Source organism: Arvicanthis niloticus, chromosome 22, assembly GCF_011762505.2.
Source record: "Arvicanthis niloticus isolate mArvNil1 chromosome 22, mArvNil1.pat.X, whole genome shotgun sequence".
In the NCBI taxonomy this organism is placed as follows: Eukaryota; Metazoa; Chordata; class Mammalia; order Rodentia; family Muridae; genus Arvicanthis; species Arvicanthis niloticus.
Genome location: NC_133429.1, coordinates 39140198 through 39159113, shown reverse-complemented (window position 1 = coordinate 39159113; position 18916 = coordinate 39140198). Strand labels below are relative to the sequence as shown.

Here is an 18916-nt window from a genome sequence, read left to right as displayed (position 1 = left end):
CATAATAAATAAATCTTTCTAAAAAAGACTAGGACCATTTCTTTTTTTAATCAACAGCAACGGTCTCAGTTCCTCCTTGCTTTTTATTCTTACCCTCTAACATCTTTTAGATTTGCCCTTGTTGGTGTTGGATCTGAAGCATCTTCCAAAAAGTTAATGGATCTTTTGCCTAAAAGAGAACTTCATGGTCAGAATCCTGTTGTAACTCCATGCAATAAACAGTTCCTGAGTCAGTTTGAAATGCAATCCAGGAAAAGTAAGCAAATAAATCTCTCAGCAGCCTTTTTAAAAAAAATGTATTTAAGCAGTGTTGCTGGTATTTGTTAAATATTATACTTAGGAAGTCATGTTGCTATTTAATTTTTCATGAACTTGATTTGATCATTCTTATGACTACACTGGACACGCACTTCCATTCCAGCTTTTTCTAGATAGACCAATCAGTATGCGGCAGTTTGACCGCTCTCTGGTGCTGGCATTCTTGTCCTGCTACTCATCACGGAGAATGACTGGAGCTACATTCTAGCCCTTAGAGGAGGAGCCTCTCTGTGTATATGTGTTCTGACAGGAGAGCGGCTAGTGAAGTAGTTACTGGGTTTCTACTTGCTACCAAGGCCTTTACTGCTTGGTAAAATAAATGTAGAAGAGACTTGTTATTAGAAATTCAAGTGGTTTTGTTTTAATTTTTTTGCAATTAAGACTTAACTGAAGAATATATTACACAGCATAAAATAATCTCTTATTGAAATTAAGATTTCTGTTGAAGATTTTCTGTTTTGGCTATTGTAGATAGAGTACTGGTATTTTAAAAGTGACTTGTTTATCTCTCAGTGGAAATACATTTAAACTTGACTATTTTAAGACTAAGTGTATTTAAATGTGAATGTTTTTCTTGCCAAGTACTTTTATATAGGTCCAAGGCATCTATAAATTGATGAATAGTATAAATGAACTTTGAAATAGTTTCTAACAACAGTGGTAACAATTGAGAAAACTTTTAATAAGTGCTATTTATGAGTATTTGGATGTTTGCAGCTACACAATCAGGACAGATGTCTGGGGAAGGTAAAGCTGGTCCTCCAGGAGGCAGTTCACGGGCAGCATTTCCACAAGGTGCTAGAGGACGGGGCCGCTTTCCAGGGGCTGTTCCTGGTGGGGACAGATTTCCTGGGCCAGCAGGACCAGGAGGGCCACCTCCACCTTTCCCAGGTAAAACTTTTAAAGTTTATTATGGAGAAAACATGTCTGCCTAATACCTCTTTTCCTTTCTCTCTTTCAAGTAATGCATTATTAATGTGACTTACTCTCCTTGTTATGCTATTTTTGGAACCCAGGAAATTTGATCAAGCATCTTGTTAAAGGAACTCGGCCTTTGTTCCTGGAAACTAGGATTCCATGGCATATGGGGCACAGCATAGAGGAAATACCCATTTTTGGCCTAAAAGGTCTTTATTTTTCTCCAAACTTGCTTGACTTTATATATAGAATATTTACATCCGTCTTAATTTCTTACCTCTTAAAAAGTCCTTTCAAGACCATTTTCCCTGTTTCACTTTCTAGCTTGGCATCAGAGTAGAATATAAGGTGGGTGATTTCACTGTGAGAAGTGTGTATGCTGAAAGATGGAAACTCTAAGTGTTAAAGTCTTACCAAGTTTTTTGTTTTAGTGGTTTTTCTTAATCATAATTTACATTAGTTAAATTTGTAAGGATATTCTTTATCTTTGTAGATATTAGAGCATTGCTCTATGGGTTTCATTCAAAGAACGAGTCATGGTTTATAAATTCTGCTTTAGAAATATATTCTTGACATGTAATAGTTAAATATCTTTATTGAAGTGATCTTTTTTTTTCCTTTTCTTTATAGCTGGACAAACTCCACCGCGTCCACCTTTAGGCCCACCTGGCCCACCTGGTCCACCAGGTCCTCCACCTCCTGGTCAGGTTTTGCCACCTCCTCTAGCAGGACCTCCTAATCGAGGAGACCGCCCTCCACCACCAGTTCTTTTTCCTGGACAACCTTTTGGCCAGCCTCCGCTGGGTCCACTTCCTCCTGGGCCTCCACCTCCAGTTCCAGGCTACGGCCCCCCTCCAGGTCCACCGCCTCCACAGCAGGGACCACCTCCACCTCCAGGCCCCTTTCCACCTCGACCACCGGGTCCACTAGGGCCTCCCCTTACACTTGCTCCTCCTCCACATCTTCCGGGACCACCTCCAGGTGCCCCACCACCAGCTCCACATGTGAATCCTGCTTTTTTTCCTCCACCAACTAATAGTGGTATGCCAACATCAGATAGTCGAGGTCCACCACCAACAGACCCATATGGCCGACCTCCCCCATATGATAGGGGTGACTATGGTCCCCCTGGGAGGTAAGTTAAACATGTAGTACTGAAACTCTTTAATCAGTAAAAGATAAAGTACTTTGAACTCTTGTATTTTAGAAATGTAATTTCTGTCCTGTAGAAAGATCAGATTTCTAAACTGCAACAAATTTCAGCCAGAAGATGGTAAAAAGGGGAATTTGATTGGATAGGGAAAATAGCATTCTCCAATCTGGAAAAGTAACAACTGTCTCTAAAGCAAATGCCAAAAGCTGCTTTTATGGAGTTGTTTACATTGTTACTAACTTTTTTTTTTGTTAAGTAACAACTTATCATTTCTTTGTCTTTTGTAGGGAAATGGATACTGCAAGAACACCTCTGAGTGAAGCTGAGTTTGAAGAAATCATGAATAGAAATCGGGCAATCTCAAGCAGTGCTATTTCAAGAGCTGTGTCTGATGCTAGTGCTGGTTTGTATATTTGTTTCAGTCTTCCTTCCTATTTATGTTAAGAATCATTCTAAAACCAGGGGCTGGAGAGATGACTTAGCTGTTTGGAGCTGGCTGCTCTTTCACAGGACCCTGGTTTTATTAATAGCCATCTGTTCATTACAGTTCCTGGGGATCCAAGGCCCTTTCCTGGCTTCTGCAGGTATCAGCCGTGCTTATAAGTGTAAAGACAAACAGACATGCAGTCAAAACACCCATACACATATAATTTAACATTAAAACCCAAAGCTTAAGTGCAGTTTATAAAGACAGTTTTCTTAACACCATATAATCTGTATAGTTAGTCCCAAATCATTCTCTGTCACTTAGTTTTAAAGTATTGAAGGAAGATACATGTCAGTGTAGTGGGAAGACCACCGATTTTACATTACTAGTTTTAAATGCTTATTGGAAGTGGGAGAGGTGGCTCTGTAGTTGAGAACACTGGGTGCTAGTGCTGGGATCCAGTATCCTCCTCTTTCCTTAGTGGGTACTAGGCACACACATGGTGCACACACATACATGCAGGCAAAATGACCGTATACATAAAGTTAAAAATAAATTGCAACCAGGGAGTGAAAAGGTAGCTTAGGAGTTACACTGGCTGCTCCTCTATAGGATTCAGGGTTGATTTCTAGCACCCATGTGGTGGCTCACAAACTTATATAACTCCAGTTCCAGGGGATCTGACATTCTCTCTGGCCTCAGTGGCCACCACTCTTTCTTTGGCTACAAAGACATATGTAGGCAAAACACTTGTGCACATGAAAAGATATAAATAGTAACTTTGGTATTTAATAGTTTAGAGTCCCAGAGATAGCTTTTTTATTCTCATATTTGCAAAATAGTAAGTATGTACATGACAAAACAATCAATTGCATTAGCTTCATGAAAACGAGAGTCTTTTCTAAATTCCAAAATACTGAACGAAAGTCATTGTTTATGGTCATTTTAAAAGACAATTTTCAGGTCAGGCTGAGGTGACACATGCCTTTAATCCCAGCACAGGATTTGGGAGGCAGTCGAATTTCTGAGTTTGAGGCCAGACTGGTCTATAGAGAGAGTTTTAGGATAGCTAGAACTATTTCAAAAGATAATTTGGAAACAAAAATTTGTTTGATAATTAACTTTTTCTTTTCTCCTGCAGGTGATTATGGGAGTGCTATTGAAACATTGGTAACAGCAATTTCTTTAATTAAACAATCCAAAGTGTCTGCAGATGATCGTTGCAAAGTTCTTATTAGCTCTTTGCAAGATTGCCTTCATGGAATTGAGTCTAAATCCTATGGGTCTGGATCAAGGTAAAATGTTCCTGTCTCATGTATTTTTAAAACTTTAGCTAACACACACACACAAGGGACTTCTAAAAAAATGGAACTGTGATTTTACTTATTGTATACCCAACAGTCGGTTTTATACACACGCACGCATGCACGAACACTTTCTGGAATCCTTAGACACAAGGAACTCTATGACTTCTCTTTATTCTTAGACATCTGTGTTCATTCAAACACCTTGTGTGATATAATCTCTCCTTTGATTCTCATAACTCCCATACTTATTCACCGTTCTCTAGCCAAATGTGCCTCCCTTCTCATGGGCACATTAAGCATTTGACCACCTTACTGATTTTTGTGCTTGATATTTCTTCTTGGAACCACTTTTCTTGTTGTTTTCTTCCCCCTAAACATTTATTTGCCTCTCTATTTCTTCATGTTTTACCATAATCTAGTCTGTCAGAGTCTATTTCTTTTGTAGTATTTGCTATAACCATCTATTCATTATTGAAGCCCATTTCTTAGTGAACACATGTTGAACAAAGCAAGTGTTTTAGCAGTTAAACTGCTTTATACAAGAGACAGTGTTTTTGAAAGAGGGAGTTATGAATGAGTGGTTATTTTGTAATAGGTGCAGTTTTATTTTAGATTTATGTATTTTGTGTGTGTCAGTGGTTTGCTAGCAAACATGTATGTATTTTTCTGGTGCCAGAGGAAGTCAGAAGAGAACATTCATTGAGCCCCTCAAACTGGATAGCTATGGTGGTGGTAAGTCATCACGTGGGTGCTGGGAATCAAACCTTGGGTCCTCAGAGCAACAGGTGCTCTGAACTACTGAGCTAGCTTTTCAGATCCTGTAATAGATACTGTGTTTTGTTTGTTTTTAAGATTTATTTAATGTATAAGAGCACATGGTTGCTCTCCAGATGCAACAAAAGAGGGCATTGGATCCCATTACAGATGGTTGTGAGCCACCATGTGGTTGCTGGAATTGAACTCAGGACCTCTGGCGGAGCAATCAGTGCTCTTAACTGCTGAGCCATCACTCTAGCCTCTAGATACTGTTGTTTTTTGTTTGTTAGTTTAGATTTATTTATTTATTATGTGGTCAGTGTTTTGCCTACATGTATGCCTGCAGACCAGAAGAGGGCATGTGATTCTACTACAGATGGTTGTGAGCCGCCATGTTGTTGCTGGAAATTGAACTCAGGATCTCTGGAAGAGCAACCAGTGCTCTTAACCTCTGAGCTATTTCTCCAGCCCTAGATACTGTTTTTTAAAGGTTACTTTTAAAAGCATTTTTACCAATGATGAAATTTTATGTATTTTGCAAGGTAAATGTTTAATCTTTATATGATATCTCTTTTGAGAGTGGGTCTCACTGTGTAGATGAGGCTAGCCTTGAACTTACAGAGAGAGAGCAACCTGGCTCTCCATTCTTTCACAGCCACAGTTTGACTGTTTTGATTTCATATATGTGAGTGTTTTGCCTGCATTTCTGGCTATAAACCACCTGTGCTAGGTGCCGGCAGAGGCTGCACAAGTGCCTTGGATTCCCCAGAACTAAAGTTAGAGGTGGATGTGAGTCATTATGTGGGTGCTGAGAATTGAACCTGGATTCTATGGAAGAGCAGCCAGTGTTTATAACCTTCGAGCCATCTCCCAGTTCTCCACATGATGTTCTTCTGTCTGTCCTTAGTATGCTTTTCCTGGAGGTAGTATCCTAATTAAGAATAAGGAGTTCATACTGGACAGAGTTTTTACTTTGTTATTACCTTTTTGGCTCAGTGTAGAGTCTCTGAACAAATTTCTATAACTAGAGATGATATCATGCATTGTCTTCACTGTGGGGACACCGAGCTTCATCAAGAAATTTAGCACTTAATATTTAAGTTTAGTTGCCTGCTCCAGCAATTAACATAATAATTCTTACTTAAACTAATGGAATTATTATGAGGTTTGGCTATAATTTTGGGGTCTTTCAGATGTGATGACAGAATTTGCAATAATTTATTTTTTTCTTCATTGTTTCATGTGTTCTCACTGTAAACCTTAGCAATTTCAACATGACCTTTTCTTTCCCACTTAAAGGAACAATGTTTAAATTGTCAGCATCACTACTCTCCTACTTTGGTGCTACTATTATTAAGTAATCCAAGGATTATTTAAACAGAAGCACTGTGCCATCGTGATGATACTTAAGACTGTACTGAATAGTTAATGGGCAAATATTTAGTGTTGGTGTACTGGGCAGAGGGATGGTTCACAATGCAGGAAGGAAGTAGCAAGATGACAAAATATTTCATCATGATGATTGGCTCAGTCTAGCTGGCCTGGGTCTTGGAAACATGATTAGGGGCTGCAAGGGAATGAAGAAAGGACAGACACACTTAGATACAGCCAGAATCAGGGGTCTTACTGCTGCAACCTGGAACTTCCTGGATGATCGGTGTAATAGTAGGACAGGGCCAGCTAGTCTAGGTAGGAGGTCTCTCTAGACTACCAATTGCTGTCTGAAAAGCCTCCCAGAGGAAGCCGCTGTAAATTTTAGTCTTTCTTCACACTGATCTTTGGTTCATAAACACTCATACTCAGATTCCTCAGTGTAGCTAGCCACCCCAATCAGGGACTCTTTGCCAGTGTCCTGGGGTTCAGTTAGGTAGGGCCTTGGGACTCCTACATGTCCATGGCAACAGTACATGCATTCAGAGTTCATTCACTAGGAGCTGCCTCTGCTCCTACCCTAATCAGAATGGCATAAGGTCGTTTGTTTCTGAAAGTTTGCATTTAATATTTTTGGATTGGTGGCTTGTAGCTGAAACCATGGAAAGTAAAACTAGTGATAAAGGAAAGACAACTGTATTAAATATCTTTTGAAGGTTTACAGTTACGGACAGCATTAATCCAGTAATTTCTTTTAGAAGACGTGAACGATCAAGAGAGAGGGACCATAGTAGATCACGGGAAAAGAGTCGGCGTCATAAATCTCGGAGTAGAGATCGCCATGATGATTATTACAGAGAGAGAAGCAGAGAGCGAGAGAGACACCGGGATCGTGATCGTGACCGTGACCGTGAGCGTGACCGAGAGCGAGAGTACCGTCATCGTTAGAAGGTGGGCATTCCTTTTTATTATTTTATTTAGTATGTGTGTATTATTAACAGTAATTATAACTCCAAGGCTGTTGTTTATACAGTAAATATACCTACATTTTAAGTGGTCCAAGTACTTGTTCTGATTTAATCTTCTGGAAACATCTGAAAACAGGTAAGCCATCACAGGTAAACTATTTTGACCTTTTCTCCCCTGAATATTGTATTTATGAGTTATCTGTGACTTTTAGATTTCAGATTGTTTATAGTCTTAAAGCAAGAAAAATAATCAAGAGGACTCATTGTGTACTTCTAAAATTTGAAAATTGGGATTCTTGTAATCACATACATTGTTTTCATGTGATTTTAAAATATTTATGTGCTTGGATTTTTAAAAATAAAATTTTTATTCTTTCTTCCTAGAACTAATTTCATTTGTCCCTGAAACTTTTAAAGAAAATCTAATATAAAGGTTACAATATAAAAAAGTTTTTAAGCAGTGAAACAGGATTTTTCCTTTTTAAAAATTACTTTTGAGATGAGAATTGCTAGCATTTGATTTTATTTTTAAAGCAACACTATCTTTTTAATTTGCAAAGAAGGCATAAAGTGGGTTTAGGGTTCATATCTAAAAACTTAAAATTGTGCCAAGCCATACATCCCAAGTTAGAAATACTTGGAAATAATTTTCTTTGATGTTTCATTCATAAGCCATAATCATTGTCTTTTTTTCTGTATTTTAAAAATTTCTTGTGTACATTTTTCATAAAGTAGAATGAGTTGTCTGTTTATGCTTCATTTTTACATGTAATTTTATTTTATATTTGTGAACAGTGTTTACTCATGAAGAGTGGGGAAAGAGCACTGTGAATCTTTGGAATGTGCCAGGTTATCAATTCTGTAAACACCTTTGCTCCATATATGAATTATAATAGACTTAAAAGAAATCCTCTATAAGTTTACTTATAAGTAAATATTTTACATAAACTTATTGAAAATCTAGTTGGAAAATTGTTAATACTTAAATTGTAATTGGCTTTATCGTGCATGTAATTCTGTGACTAGTAGTTTCTTTAATCATCACACACATACACACTCACAAGATCCCTTTTGAAAAGAAAAAAATATAAAGTAAATTTTATGAAATACAAGTTTCATATGTTTTTGAAGTGAGGAAGCCTATTTTAATATTTTGTCTTACATCTTGAATATTAAAACCTTTTTACTAGTTATATGTTACACTAAGATTTTAATTTTCAAAACATTTCTCTATTAGTTTCAAAATTCCTAAAATTGATATTGTTTGGATATAAAAATTGGATGTTGTATTGTATAAATCTAAACTAAATTTTAAATGGAGTTTTTTTTTATTCCTAGTAAAAATCCCTTAAGGTGGATTGGGATCAGGTTATTACTTGCAGTGTCTAATTATCTGTCTTAATAAGGTACCGATTTTACAAATTGTATTTTTATTTCTTCATTTGTTTATTTATTTTAAGCTTTATAGTTTATTAACCATCTTATAGTTACCAAAGATATGATAGTAAAATTGGATACATTTTCAGTAATTCAGTGTGTCCATCAAGGGGCCTCTAAGCCAGTTCATATGTAGCCTTAATTAGCAGGGTTTTTTTTTTTTTACAGGTCTTCATAAAATTAATCCAGTAAACCAAGTAGGCATTGTTACATACTTTGAATTTATATTCCAGTCAAGAGTAATCACCTAAATATATCATTTTGAGTTCCATGTCATTCAGACATTAACTATAGTTTCTTAGTAGGCAGTTTTTTGCAATCAGTGATGTACCATTCCCCAAATCCCATGTTTTGTTTGTACATTAATCAGAATTGAGTTGTAATATTGTTATGTGCCTTCATCCAAGCAAAATTTTACAAAAGCCTTTTACAGTGGGGGAAAGAAAAAAAAAAAGATTATGTTTTTCTGGATCATTGTACTTTTGCTATACCAAATGGTACTTATTGTGGAAATAGATGTGAGTAAAAGGGTGAGGGTGGGCTTAAATACATATATACAAGTGCAAACCTATTTGCAAATTTTATTACTGCCATTATGAGGTCTGTTGGCCTTTTAGAAGTTTTTAAATATGAGTCCTTTTGAACTTCCTTGTCAATTTAAGTGGGATAAATGGAATAAGGAACACTTCACCAATAAAGTCAATGTCAGTCTCTGTGTAAGTCAGTAATATGCTGTCAAGTGCTGGTGGTACAGGCAGGCTCTGGAAGCGTGATGTTGACAGCTGTCAATGTCTGTCCCATCCAAAGTTTCTTTGTGTTTGAACTGTTGAGTAATGTTAATTGCATTCTCATTTGAAAAGTGTATTAGTTTTTCTAAAAGTTTTCCATATCCGAGTTCAAATAGGTGATGATACTTCAATGAGAAAAATAACAGCTTTGTAAATTTCAGTGTATAAATGCATTATGCTTCATATTCTGTAATTTTTGCCTTTATTCTCAGACCACTCTGAGCAAAATAAAAGCTGTAAGGTTTGTAATAATGTTCCTGTTGAGTTGCAGCTTTGCCCCTTTCCTTGGTTGTGTTGCTCTGACCACTTGTTTAGAGTAGCCCCACTCGGCAGTGTGTGTTAACAACTACATTCTGTGTGCTGAAGAACAATGGAAGCAAAGTCTTTTTCTAGATGCTTTTTATTCAGGCTTCTCTTCCTAATTTATGAGATTCTCATGTTCTCAAATGATTACTTTTTTCCTCCTAAGTACTGTGTTTGGAATCTGGGTTATATAACTGTAAGTGTATGGCCGTGTGATTACTTCTGGCATTAATGTCATGAACTTGGATTTAATTACTGCACAGGATTTAGGATGCTTTGTGGTTTTTTTATCCAGATTATTATAGGTTGTGTTAATTTGGGGGAAAGCCCAAAGAAAATCATTTCTTTTATATTAAGGTGTTCCATCTTATCAGGAGTGTTGTGTTGAGGCTTTTGCGAAAATTAAATTCTTTTTCATTGCCTGGTGAATGATAACTGACTGTTAACAAGATTTCAGAATTTCTTCTACAAGTCGTAGGTTACATGTTGTTACTTGCCTAGTATTCTAGCATTGTTTGCTTGTGGTTTTCCATGTATCTCAACTGCTCCTCCTCTTTATGCTGTCTCTCATTTCTTTCCCGATTTCTCATATTTTAGTACGTGTGAAATCTGACTCCACTGTTTTACTTGAAGTGCAAGAGAGGGTAGCAAGAGAGGGTAGTAAGCAGCCTCTTGGATGGATGTATAGTGTGTTTTGCTCACTGTGGTTTAAGAATATAGTTTGTTTATAAATAATTGATGTTCTCTGTCTTAAAACAAATTCAGTGCCAATGTGAGTCACCTGATTTTTCACCTTCATCTCAGTGTGATATTTTTGCCATTGTTAGTTTGTACCTTGGATACGTAATGTTTCAAATACATAAATGAATTCAGTTAGCATTGTTTAAAGGAAACCTACTAACCAATAAGAGAAGAGTGACATTCATGTTCTGTAAATTTATGCTTTTGTGTTCTGTAGTTAGCAAGTTTTAACTCTTGAAGTGGGTGAATTCTAAATAACAACCAGCTTATTTTGAAATATCCATATTTTTTGAGTGACTCTCTTTGGCACAAAGCTTTTTTTCTTTCGTTTTCTTTTGTGATGCAGTTTATTTCTGTGTAGTCAATTGCATAGAACACTTCATTGTACATTTTGTACAGTAATAAAATGATTTAGTTGAAATGGGGTAAGTATGATGTTCAGAGAAAAACAACAGAATATAAACTTTCAGTAGCTACAAGCTTTTTGTGATCAGTAATAAATGGAATTGTTTTCTATGTAATGTGTTCTAGTCAATGTAAGAAGAAACTCAGGAAGAGTTAATATGTTTAGATGCTTCTGTTGCCTACCTCATTCCTCATTAAGGAGAAATTTTTAGATATAGAAGGGTAGATTTTATTAATTTAAAAGCATTGCATTTCTAAAATTATGTGATGATCCTTTTTAATTCAACACATTAATATGAAAACCTGTAAGAGCAGGGTGTGATAGTACACCTGTGACCTTAACAACTAGAGACTGATGCAGGAGGATGCTGTGAGCTCCAGGTCAGCTTGGTTTACATGTGGAGTTTCATGCTAGCCAGGTTTCTACACTAAAACCATGTTTCAGAAGTAAGGACCAACACTCAACATAAAAACCTAAGAGAATTCTTATTAAATAAATATTCAAATGTTTTACTTACAAGATTAATTTACCATGGGTTTTAAAATACAAATAATACCAAGATTGCATATATAATTAACACTCGATTTGAGTTGTTCCTAACTGTTTAATAGTACATTATCTTAAAATGTAGGCATTTTAGTCTATTGAAATTTTACTGCTTGCTTTAGCTTGCAAACTTTAAGGCTAGTTTCATTGTCTTAGTTTATTTAACAGCTGTTTACATAGGTTCCTTTTTATAGCTGACAGGTAAAACAAGTAATTGTGTGGCCTTGACATTACAGATTTGATCAAATGCAATTTTGAACATATGGGCATCAAATGTATTTGTTACTTTTAAGCTTTTTGCTATCTTTGTTTATGTAGATGTCTACTTAGACATTTGAGTATAATATGGAATTGGATTATTGGAAATGGGTTGTATTGCCTTCAAATTTTGCTTCCGTTTGAGATTGTAAATTTGTGTTTATGTAAAGTGTTTAGAACTAGAAATAAAAGTTTCTAAACTATTCCCTAAATTTTATGTCTGTATGGTAAAATTTCAAGATTTATCAGTTAGTAAAGATCAATTTATAATATAATGAAGCAAAAGATGAGTGCATTGGTTCTGCATAAATGTGTGCTTTATGACCTCACAAACAGGCTTGCCTGTATACAAGTAATAAGTTTCCATTGAGGTCATGGTAATATATATCCTGTAGCTTTATGAAAGATTGATTTATTTTTTCTCCCCATACTGTGACTTTAAGTAATTTTTTTCTCAGTGACTCATTCTTCATCCTTTACAACACAACAAAAATATTGGGGGAGATAGCATTTCTTTTTTTAGTAGGATTTACGAATTTTCTACAGTCTTTTTGTAGATTAAAATATCTGCCTTATCTTTCTCTAATGATTTACTGTTTTTAAATTTCACTCGTGCTGGAATGTTAGTGTAGGTCATGGGCTTTGTATGTTGTGGAGTACTGGATTCAGTCTTCAGCATCAATCCCAGAAAACAAAGATATCTACCAGAATTGTAATCTGTAAAACTAAAACATTTGAAAACTAACATTGTAGATTTTTTTTCTGTTAAATAATTCCTCTGTATAAGCCTATTAACATATCATGAAAGTGAAGGTACAAAAGGTGATTACTATAAATAGATGACTCTTTAAAGAATGCAGTTGAGAAAGATTTTTCCTTTTGTACTTTTAAGATTTTATTAGGGAGGACGAATATGTATATACATACTTATATTCTTAAGATTCTCCCAATAGAGAAATGAACACAAAATTCAGAGTTGTTACAGAAATTCCTCCTAATTACAAAGCCAAGGATTTTTTTAAAATTATTTTTATGACAGAATGCCACTAAGTATTATGTGCTTTTGGAAAATATTAAAACACCCCTTAATAGTTCTATTTTAAATATTTGGTATAAAAGTGATCATTTTTTAAACTAATGTTTCTTTTTTGGACATTTACTTGAAATTTACATAAATATGTATTCCTGAGCCTATAGTGCCAATTTTATTGTTGGCTTCCCCTCTCCCCCTTTGTGTAAGTTTTCAATGAAATTTATCATTGTAGACTCTCATTAGTTTGTGTTTGGTTAGTGGATATAGGTGAAATAGAATGAAAGTAATGTCTCAAATTTGTATTGTGTCTGAAGATTTGTATGTGGATGTCATATTTAATGACCATACTGAGGTACTTATTTATAAATTTTGTAACATGGAACTCCATTGGTTTATAACAAATTGGCAGAAGTTCATGTATGCTGTCAAATACAGTTAATGTGTAAATTTCATTGCATTTTATATTCACTTCAGCATTTGTTAAATATATTGATATGTGGATGAATGAAAAAAATCTACATTCAAATCCAAGCATTTTCCCATTTATTTTGTAGTGTGCATATTTTAGACAATGACTTACAGTTGTTCTCATCATCACAAAAACAGTAGCTGCTGTAGTTTCATTATCGCTGTAATTTTATTCTTTTAAAAATTTGCCATATTTTGCACAAAACAGTGATCTTATGAGAATCACTGGATTTCAAAGGAAGTAATATGTAAAAAGAATTGAAATGTGAAAATTTCTTATTTTGAATTTGTAAATTCAATTTGTAAACATAGGAGCATTTCTCCATCCACCACGTAAGCAGCTACTGTTGGAGTGACTTTTTATTTTGTTAGACTCCCTAACAGGGACTAGTTGCACGACTTGTGTATGTATAGCTAAGCCAACATTTTTTTGTGTATTCTGGGGAATAGCAAAATCTACATCACAAATTTTGACACATTACAGCTGAAGGAAGAGGAACACCTTCCAAGACAAAACAGTCTTCACGGGGGAAAAATGACGCTTGTCCAGCAGTTTGCTTCTTGTGATTGAACTGAACCTGTAAGGATTCATGGATAAACTGAACAGGAATAGATCTGAATAAAGCAAATCTGCATAAATGGTAACCAGTAGCTCTACTTTTATTTTTTATGTTGCTTAAACTGTTTTATTTGAAGGAAACCTGTGTGATTTAAAAAGTTAATAGCTTTTGCAACTTTATTACTGGTTATATATATTTGGCCATTATAATGTGCAAGCAATTGGAAAAAGTCAAGTAAATGCTTGTTTTTATAGTAGTTTGTTCTTGTTAAAATGTTCATATGATAATGTCTGTAAACAGCACCAATTTGATTACAATAGATGTAGTGTTGTAATAAACTGTTTAATGGGGCTGATGTGTAAAGCTGTTCAAGTTATTTGATGTTTACACCTCAGGGAAAGTCTTGTGTTCAGCAATATCTAAAGATAATGTTACTATGACAACATTTTTACTGTCCTTTAAAAAAGCATTGCAATAGCGTGTTTGGATATGCATCAATCTAATCTTGCGTTCAGTGAATTAAACATGACTAATTAAGTGTCTATTGCCCTTGATTTTGATATTAGAATAGGTGATTACATGGGTATTTAATATTTCTATATTCTGCTTTTCTAGCTGTTTTTACCTAGTTAGCTTGTGATTTTGCTGAATGGTATGTAAAAGTGTAAAAACTGAAATTTGACAGAGCAATCCACTCAATGTGTTAGGGGTCAAAAAATTTAAGGCTGTAACATTTTTGGTAAAATCTCATGTATTTGCTATAGTAATGCAGCTTAATTACAACCCAGATATACTGAAACAATACATTGTGAACTGCTAGCATTTAAGATAGATTTTGATAATTCTGATTTCATGCAGTAATTTACTGTTTCATGCTGATGGTGCCATAGGCAATGTAACTATGGCTATACAGCAAGATAAGTAAAGAAAGCCCTAGTATTGTACTTGATACAGATTTCTGAAGGGTGTGATGTTTATTATTAACATTGGGTTGTATTCTTCAGTGTGAATAATGAAAATTTACAGTTACACTGTCTTCATGGCTCAAGGAATTCTGTGTATATTCCTGTAACCTTGTTGATTTATGCTTGATTAGAGTTAATCAGTTGATTTTTTTTTTTAGATATAGCCTTAATAAAAGGTTGAATTAAAAGCACCTGATTAGCATGTGTTCTGCAAAATTAGCAGAGACAGACTATCAATTTGATTGCCTATTTTTATAGGAGGGTAAAAATTTGAATTACTAAAGAAATTTTAGATAAAGTCCTTAAGCTAATTTGTGTTAAATGTTTTAAAGATCTTATTACTTATGAGAGATCTTTGGATAGTATGCATTGGCTTTTAAAAGTTTACCTAAAATTAAGAGCAATGCTTAAGGTATGTACCATAGGTTGAGATAACGTGCAACTTGAGAGATTTGTACTTTTTCTTCTTCAGTTTTATCTTTTCTGCTTTTAAAATACTCAAAAATATCCATACCACTGCCAGTTCATTTTAAAACATTTTGTGAGCAGAGTATTTTTGGAAGGGATCATTAGTGTTTACCAGAACTGTTGTTAGCTCTCAGAAATGATTTTTCTTAAGTGTTAATCTTGTTGAAATGCAATTACCTTTAATTTGGGAGTTGTATCAAAATCTGTTTTCTTGTTTTGTATATAGGTATTGTAAGTTCTTGTCATTTCTTAGCTTTTTTTAATAGTTCAATTACAATACCCTAATGTGAAGCTGTTTGGACATACATGTGTTTACAAGGGAGATTAGTTAATAGTGAGATTAAAAGGTAAGTACAATGTCCATAGATAGAATTTCTCTGAGTATTTTTAAAATGGAATCAAAAAAAATACATATACTTGAAATGAAACTGGAGATTTTGTACTAATTTTAATCCTTTATTACCTTTTATTTTTTTCTTTTTTTAAAAAATCAGTTGGAACATTTCGTTGCTCTATGTCACCCTTCTTGCTTGGCTTATTTCATTAATAAGTGGCTTTGGATGCAGATAGTGCGAGTGTACTAGCCTTGTTTGCTGCTGCTAATCCATATTTTAAGTGTTGTCAGGAAGAAATAAAAATTTTGGTTTGTCTAATTTTGCAATGTCTCCTACCTGATAACACATGAATGTATAGCAGTAAAAGTAAAAATTACAAACCTTGCTTTGTCAAAGCCCTTCTGTTGTTTAGGAGCCAGTTTCATTTGAAAACTGGTTTTTAATGTATAAAAACAATCCAAAGATAAAATTTTGCAAAGACACCAAAAAAAAAAAAAAAAAAAAAAAGAAAGAAAGAAAGAAAGAAAGACAGAAAGAAAAAGAGACAGACAGACAGACAAGAAGTCAGAAGAAAAAAGGAGCTAGGGAGAGATTTTTAAGAACTGAAGTTCATGTATCTAGTGGCAATGAAAACAAGCTTGAGTTAACCTTGAATCCTAGCATTGCCTAGTGCTGTTCAGGCACATTCCTTGTAACCAGTAGTAAAACTCCAGGGGCGTGGGACAGCACCCACATGCTGTTTCTCCTGGAGCAGCACTTTGAATTCAACTGACTGCTTTGAGGTAAAGGAAATCCATTTGTAGAAAGGATTCTTTCAGTGTAAATTGACATGTGTTTATGTTTGGTCAGTTTTCATCAGCAAGGTGAGCAAGCTTCTGAGTGACTTGCCATAGCTATTGATCATATGGTAGGCCGTTTCATGTCTCCTTCACTTAGAATCTTAAGCAGTTAACTACAATTTGGAATTTACAAATAGCATGTAGCTTAAGGTATTATTTTAATTTGATTCTCCTATGGAGACTGTTGCTTTAGTTTTTACTAGTTTAAAGTCAGTTCTAAAAATAAACATGGAAGTTTTCATGAATGTTGTATAATATTTTATAGTAAAGGGGGGAAGTTGTTGAAAAGGGTAAGACTATCTTTCCCTGTGTTAAAATGTGCCAATAGCCTGAGTACATTCTGTTTCATACGAGATGCTACTGCAAGACTCTTCGATTGGAGTGCTCTTGACACTGTAGTTTTGCTACCCAAGTGGTCATTGCATTATCTGTTATCTTGCGAGGTGGCCCTGATATTGTGTTTTAAGCTTCAGCTTAAGTTATTTTAAGAGGAAGTTTTTATGTTCTGATTCTTTACTGAGAATACAGTATTGAGATCCTTGCTATTGCACAGATAAACTGAGTTTTAAATTTTATTCTTGAACTTCATTTGCATCCCATAGCAGCCCTCTGTAAATGTTTCCCCCAGTTGTATGTACGTACTAAGTGCACGCTTTTTCATTGTACATACTGGACATTTTTTGTGCTAAAATATATTAAGTAGGGTTTTTGTAGCAAAGCATTCTATTTTTATGTTCCAATAGTATATGTGTTAACATTAATATTCAGTTTGAACACTGGTGTATTTATTTTTAGCAACTTGACTCCTAGAAGCCTTAGACTAATTTTTAAATAAACATTCAACCAAAAATTATGAATTTCTTGAGATGTGGCCTTATATGTGATGTTTTCTTTGTTCATAATGTGAGATTTTTTTTAAATTTAGATTTTATTTAAATCAAGATTTAGAATTAGTTTCATTTTAAGTCAAAATAGAAAATGTATTAGCGTCTAGGCTTCTGGGAGGAAGTTCTTACACTCTTCTTTCTTGGCATTAGAAAGAAGCAATATGAATTTATGAATATTCAAAATATTCAGGCCATTGTATTATGTTCAGAATGCTTTAGGTTTGTTTTAGCCCAGTGTTTCTTTAAAGTTCCAGATGGTTGCCATTCACTGAATATACAGCTACTATGGTTTTTATATGGGGTGTATGAACTCTTGGTTACATATAGGCAGATTTCAGTGTTTCTAAAGACTTCCTGCTACATTAATTATGCTGTAGCGGGAGGCATTTAAAATTTTAGGTAACACTTAATTGAAGTCACACAGGTCTTGAATGGTATTTGTGGATAGTAAATACTACGAGCAGTTTTTCATATCAGAGAGTACCCTAAAACTCCACCATGGGAGTAAATTACATTCATTTCATAATTGGATATACCCTTCATTTTTGTAAAAATACTTCATTTTGAAAGTTATTTTTTGCCACACTGTTACTGCGTAACACTTCTCAGCATTTTTGTATGCAAATTATTTTAAAATACAGTGATAAATTCATGTTTGTTTATTTTTTACTTTGGAAATTGTAGTACTCAGGTAGTATTTAATGGGAAATGATTCTTTGAGGTGAATCATAATGTATTTTGAGGACTGCAACTATAACATTTATGACTTTAGCCTTAAGAAAAGGTCTATTATTCCTTCCTTTGCATCCCATGGTATATTAGCAAAGTAGTTTACAGCCCCACACAGCCTTACAACATTGTTTTACAAGTTTTTATGGAAAACCCTTAACAAAAAAACAAAAATTGTATCATATTACAATACCTATGAGTTATTGAATAATCACCCTTTGTAAATAAGCTGTCTAATATGAGAAGGCCAAAGAAAGTCTTGAGATTTTAGCTATTGAATGTGGTGACTTCATAAGATTTCTGTGCAAAAGGTAAGGTGATATTCCATCAACAGGCATTCTTTTGATGTCCATGAAAATTAGACTTCCATATTAGCTTCTTTCAAAAGGCTCATTCCCATTTTATTAAAATGTTTGTTTGTACTTGCAATTTTGTGTTTAATGTTTACTTTGTCTTTTCTTTCTTTAGCATTTAGGTGACTGTTCAGCAGTTTTCTATATGGCCATTGTTGGCCTTAAACTGCGCTAGTAACAAGCATGGTATTTATCTTGTATTGAAAATAAAAACAAAGTTTTGGTACTACTTTGCAGTTTGTTCTTTTTGTTTTGGCTTATAATTTTGTTAACTATTTCATTTCACCTTGAAAAATACCTAGTGGGGAAATGCAATATTAACAGAGATTAGACTTTCATTTGTATTTTGTCTAAGCCAGCATTTTTGAGAGTGGTTATTTTCTCCTGGCATATTTTAAAAGTTTAAATTCAATCCATTTTGTGTTCGTGCATGCATGCATGTGCCAGCCATGGCCCAAGTGTGGAGGTGAGAGGACCACTTGCAGGAGTTAGGTGGCTTTACTTACTGAGACACCTGGCTAGAATTATAGTCACCTTATCTTAAGGAGATTATGGACCTCGCTAGTCCTATAGAATTAAGAA

General features: G+C 34.6%; 1 protein-coding gene across 7 annotated transcripts in view; it reads left to right on the top strand.

Moving 5' to 3' along the window:
• Cpsf6 (cleavage and polyadenylation specific factor 6) overlaps nucleotides 1-18916 on the top strand; it is a 58767-nt gene that overhangs the window by 12266 nt on the left and 27585 nt on the right. The window contains exons 4-12 of one of the 7 annotated variants that reach the window (XR_013106376.1): nucleotides 111-256; nucleotides 1036-1209; nucleotides 1335-1445; nucleotides 1867-2371; nucleotides 2677-2792; nucleotides 3958-4111; nucleotides 7009-7201; nucleotides 7284-7354; nucleotides 13683-18563. Coding sequence is in view for 5 of the 7 variants with exons in the window: in XM_076920300.1 (XP_076776415.1) it covers nucleotides 111-256; nucleotides 1036-1209; nucleotides 1335-1445; nucleotides 1867-2371; nucleotides 2677-2792; nucleotides 3958-4111; nucleotides 7009-7198 (1396 nt within the window). In the remaining 2 variants the exon portion in view is untranslated. Of the gene's footprint in view, nucleotides 1-110; nucleotides 257-1035; nucleotides 1210-1334; nucleotides 1446-1866; nucleotides 2372-2676; nucleotides 2793-3957; nucleotides 4112-7008; nucleotides 7202-7283; nucleotides 7355-8013; nucleotides 18564-18916 lie in introns of those variants that run through there. The other 6 variants (XR_013106375.1, XM_076920302.1, XM_076920300.1 and 3 more) reach the window with 6 other exon arrangements.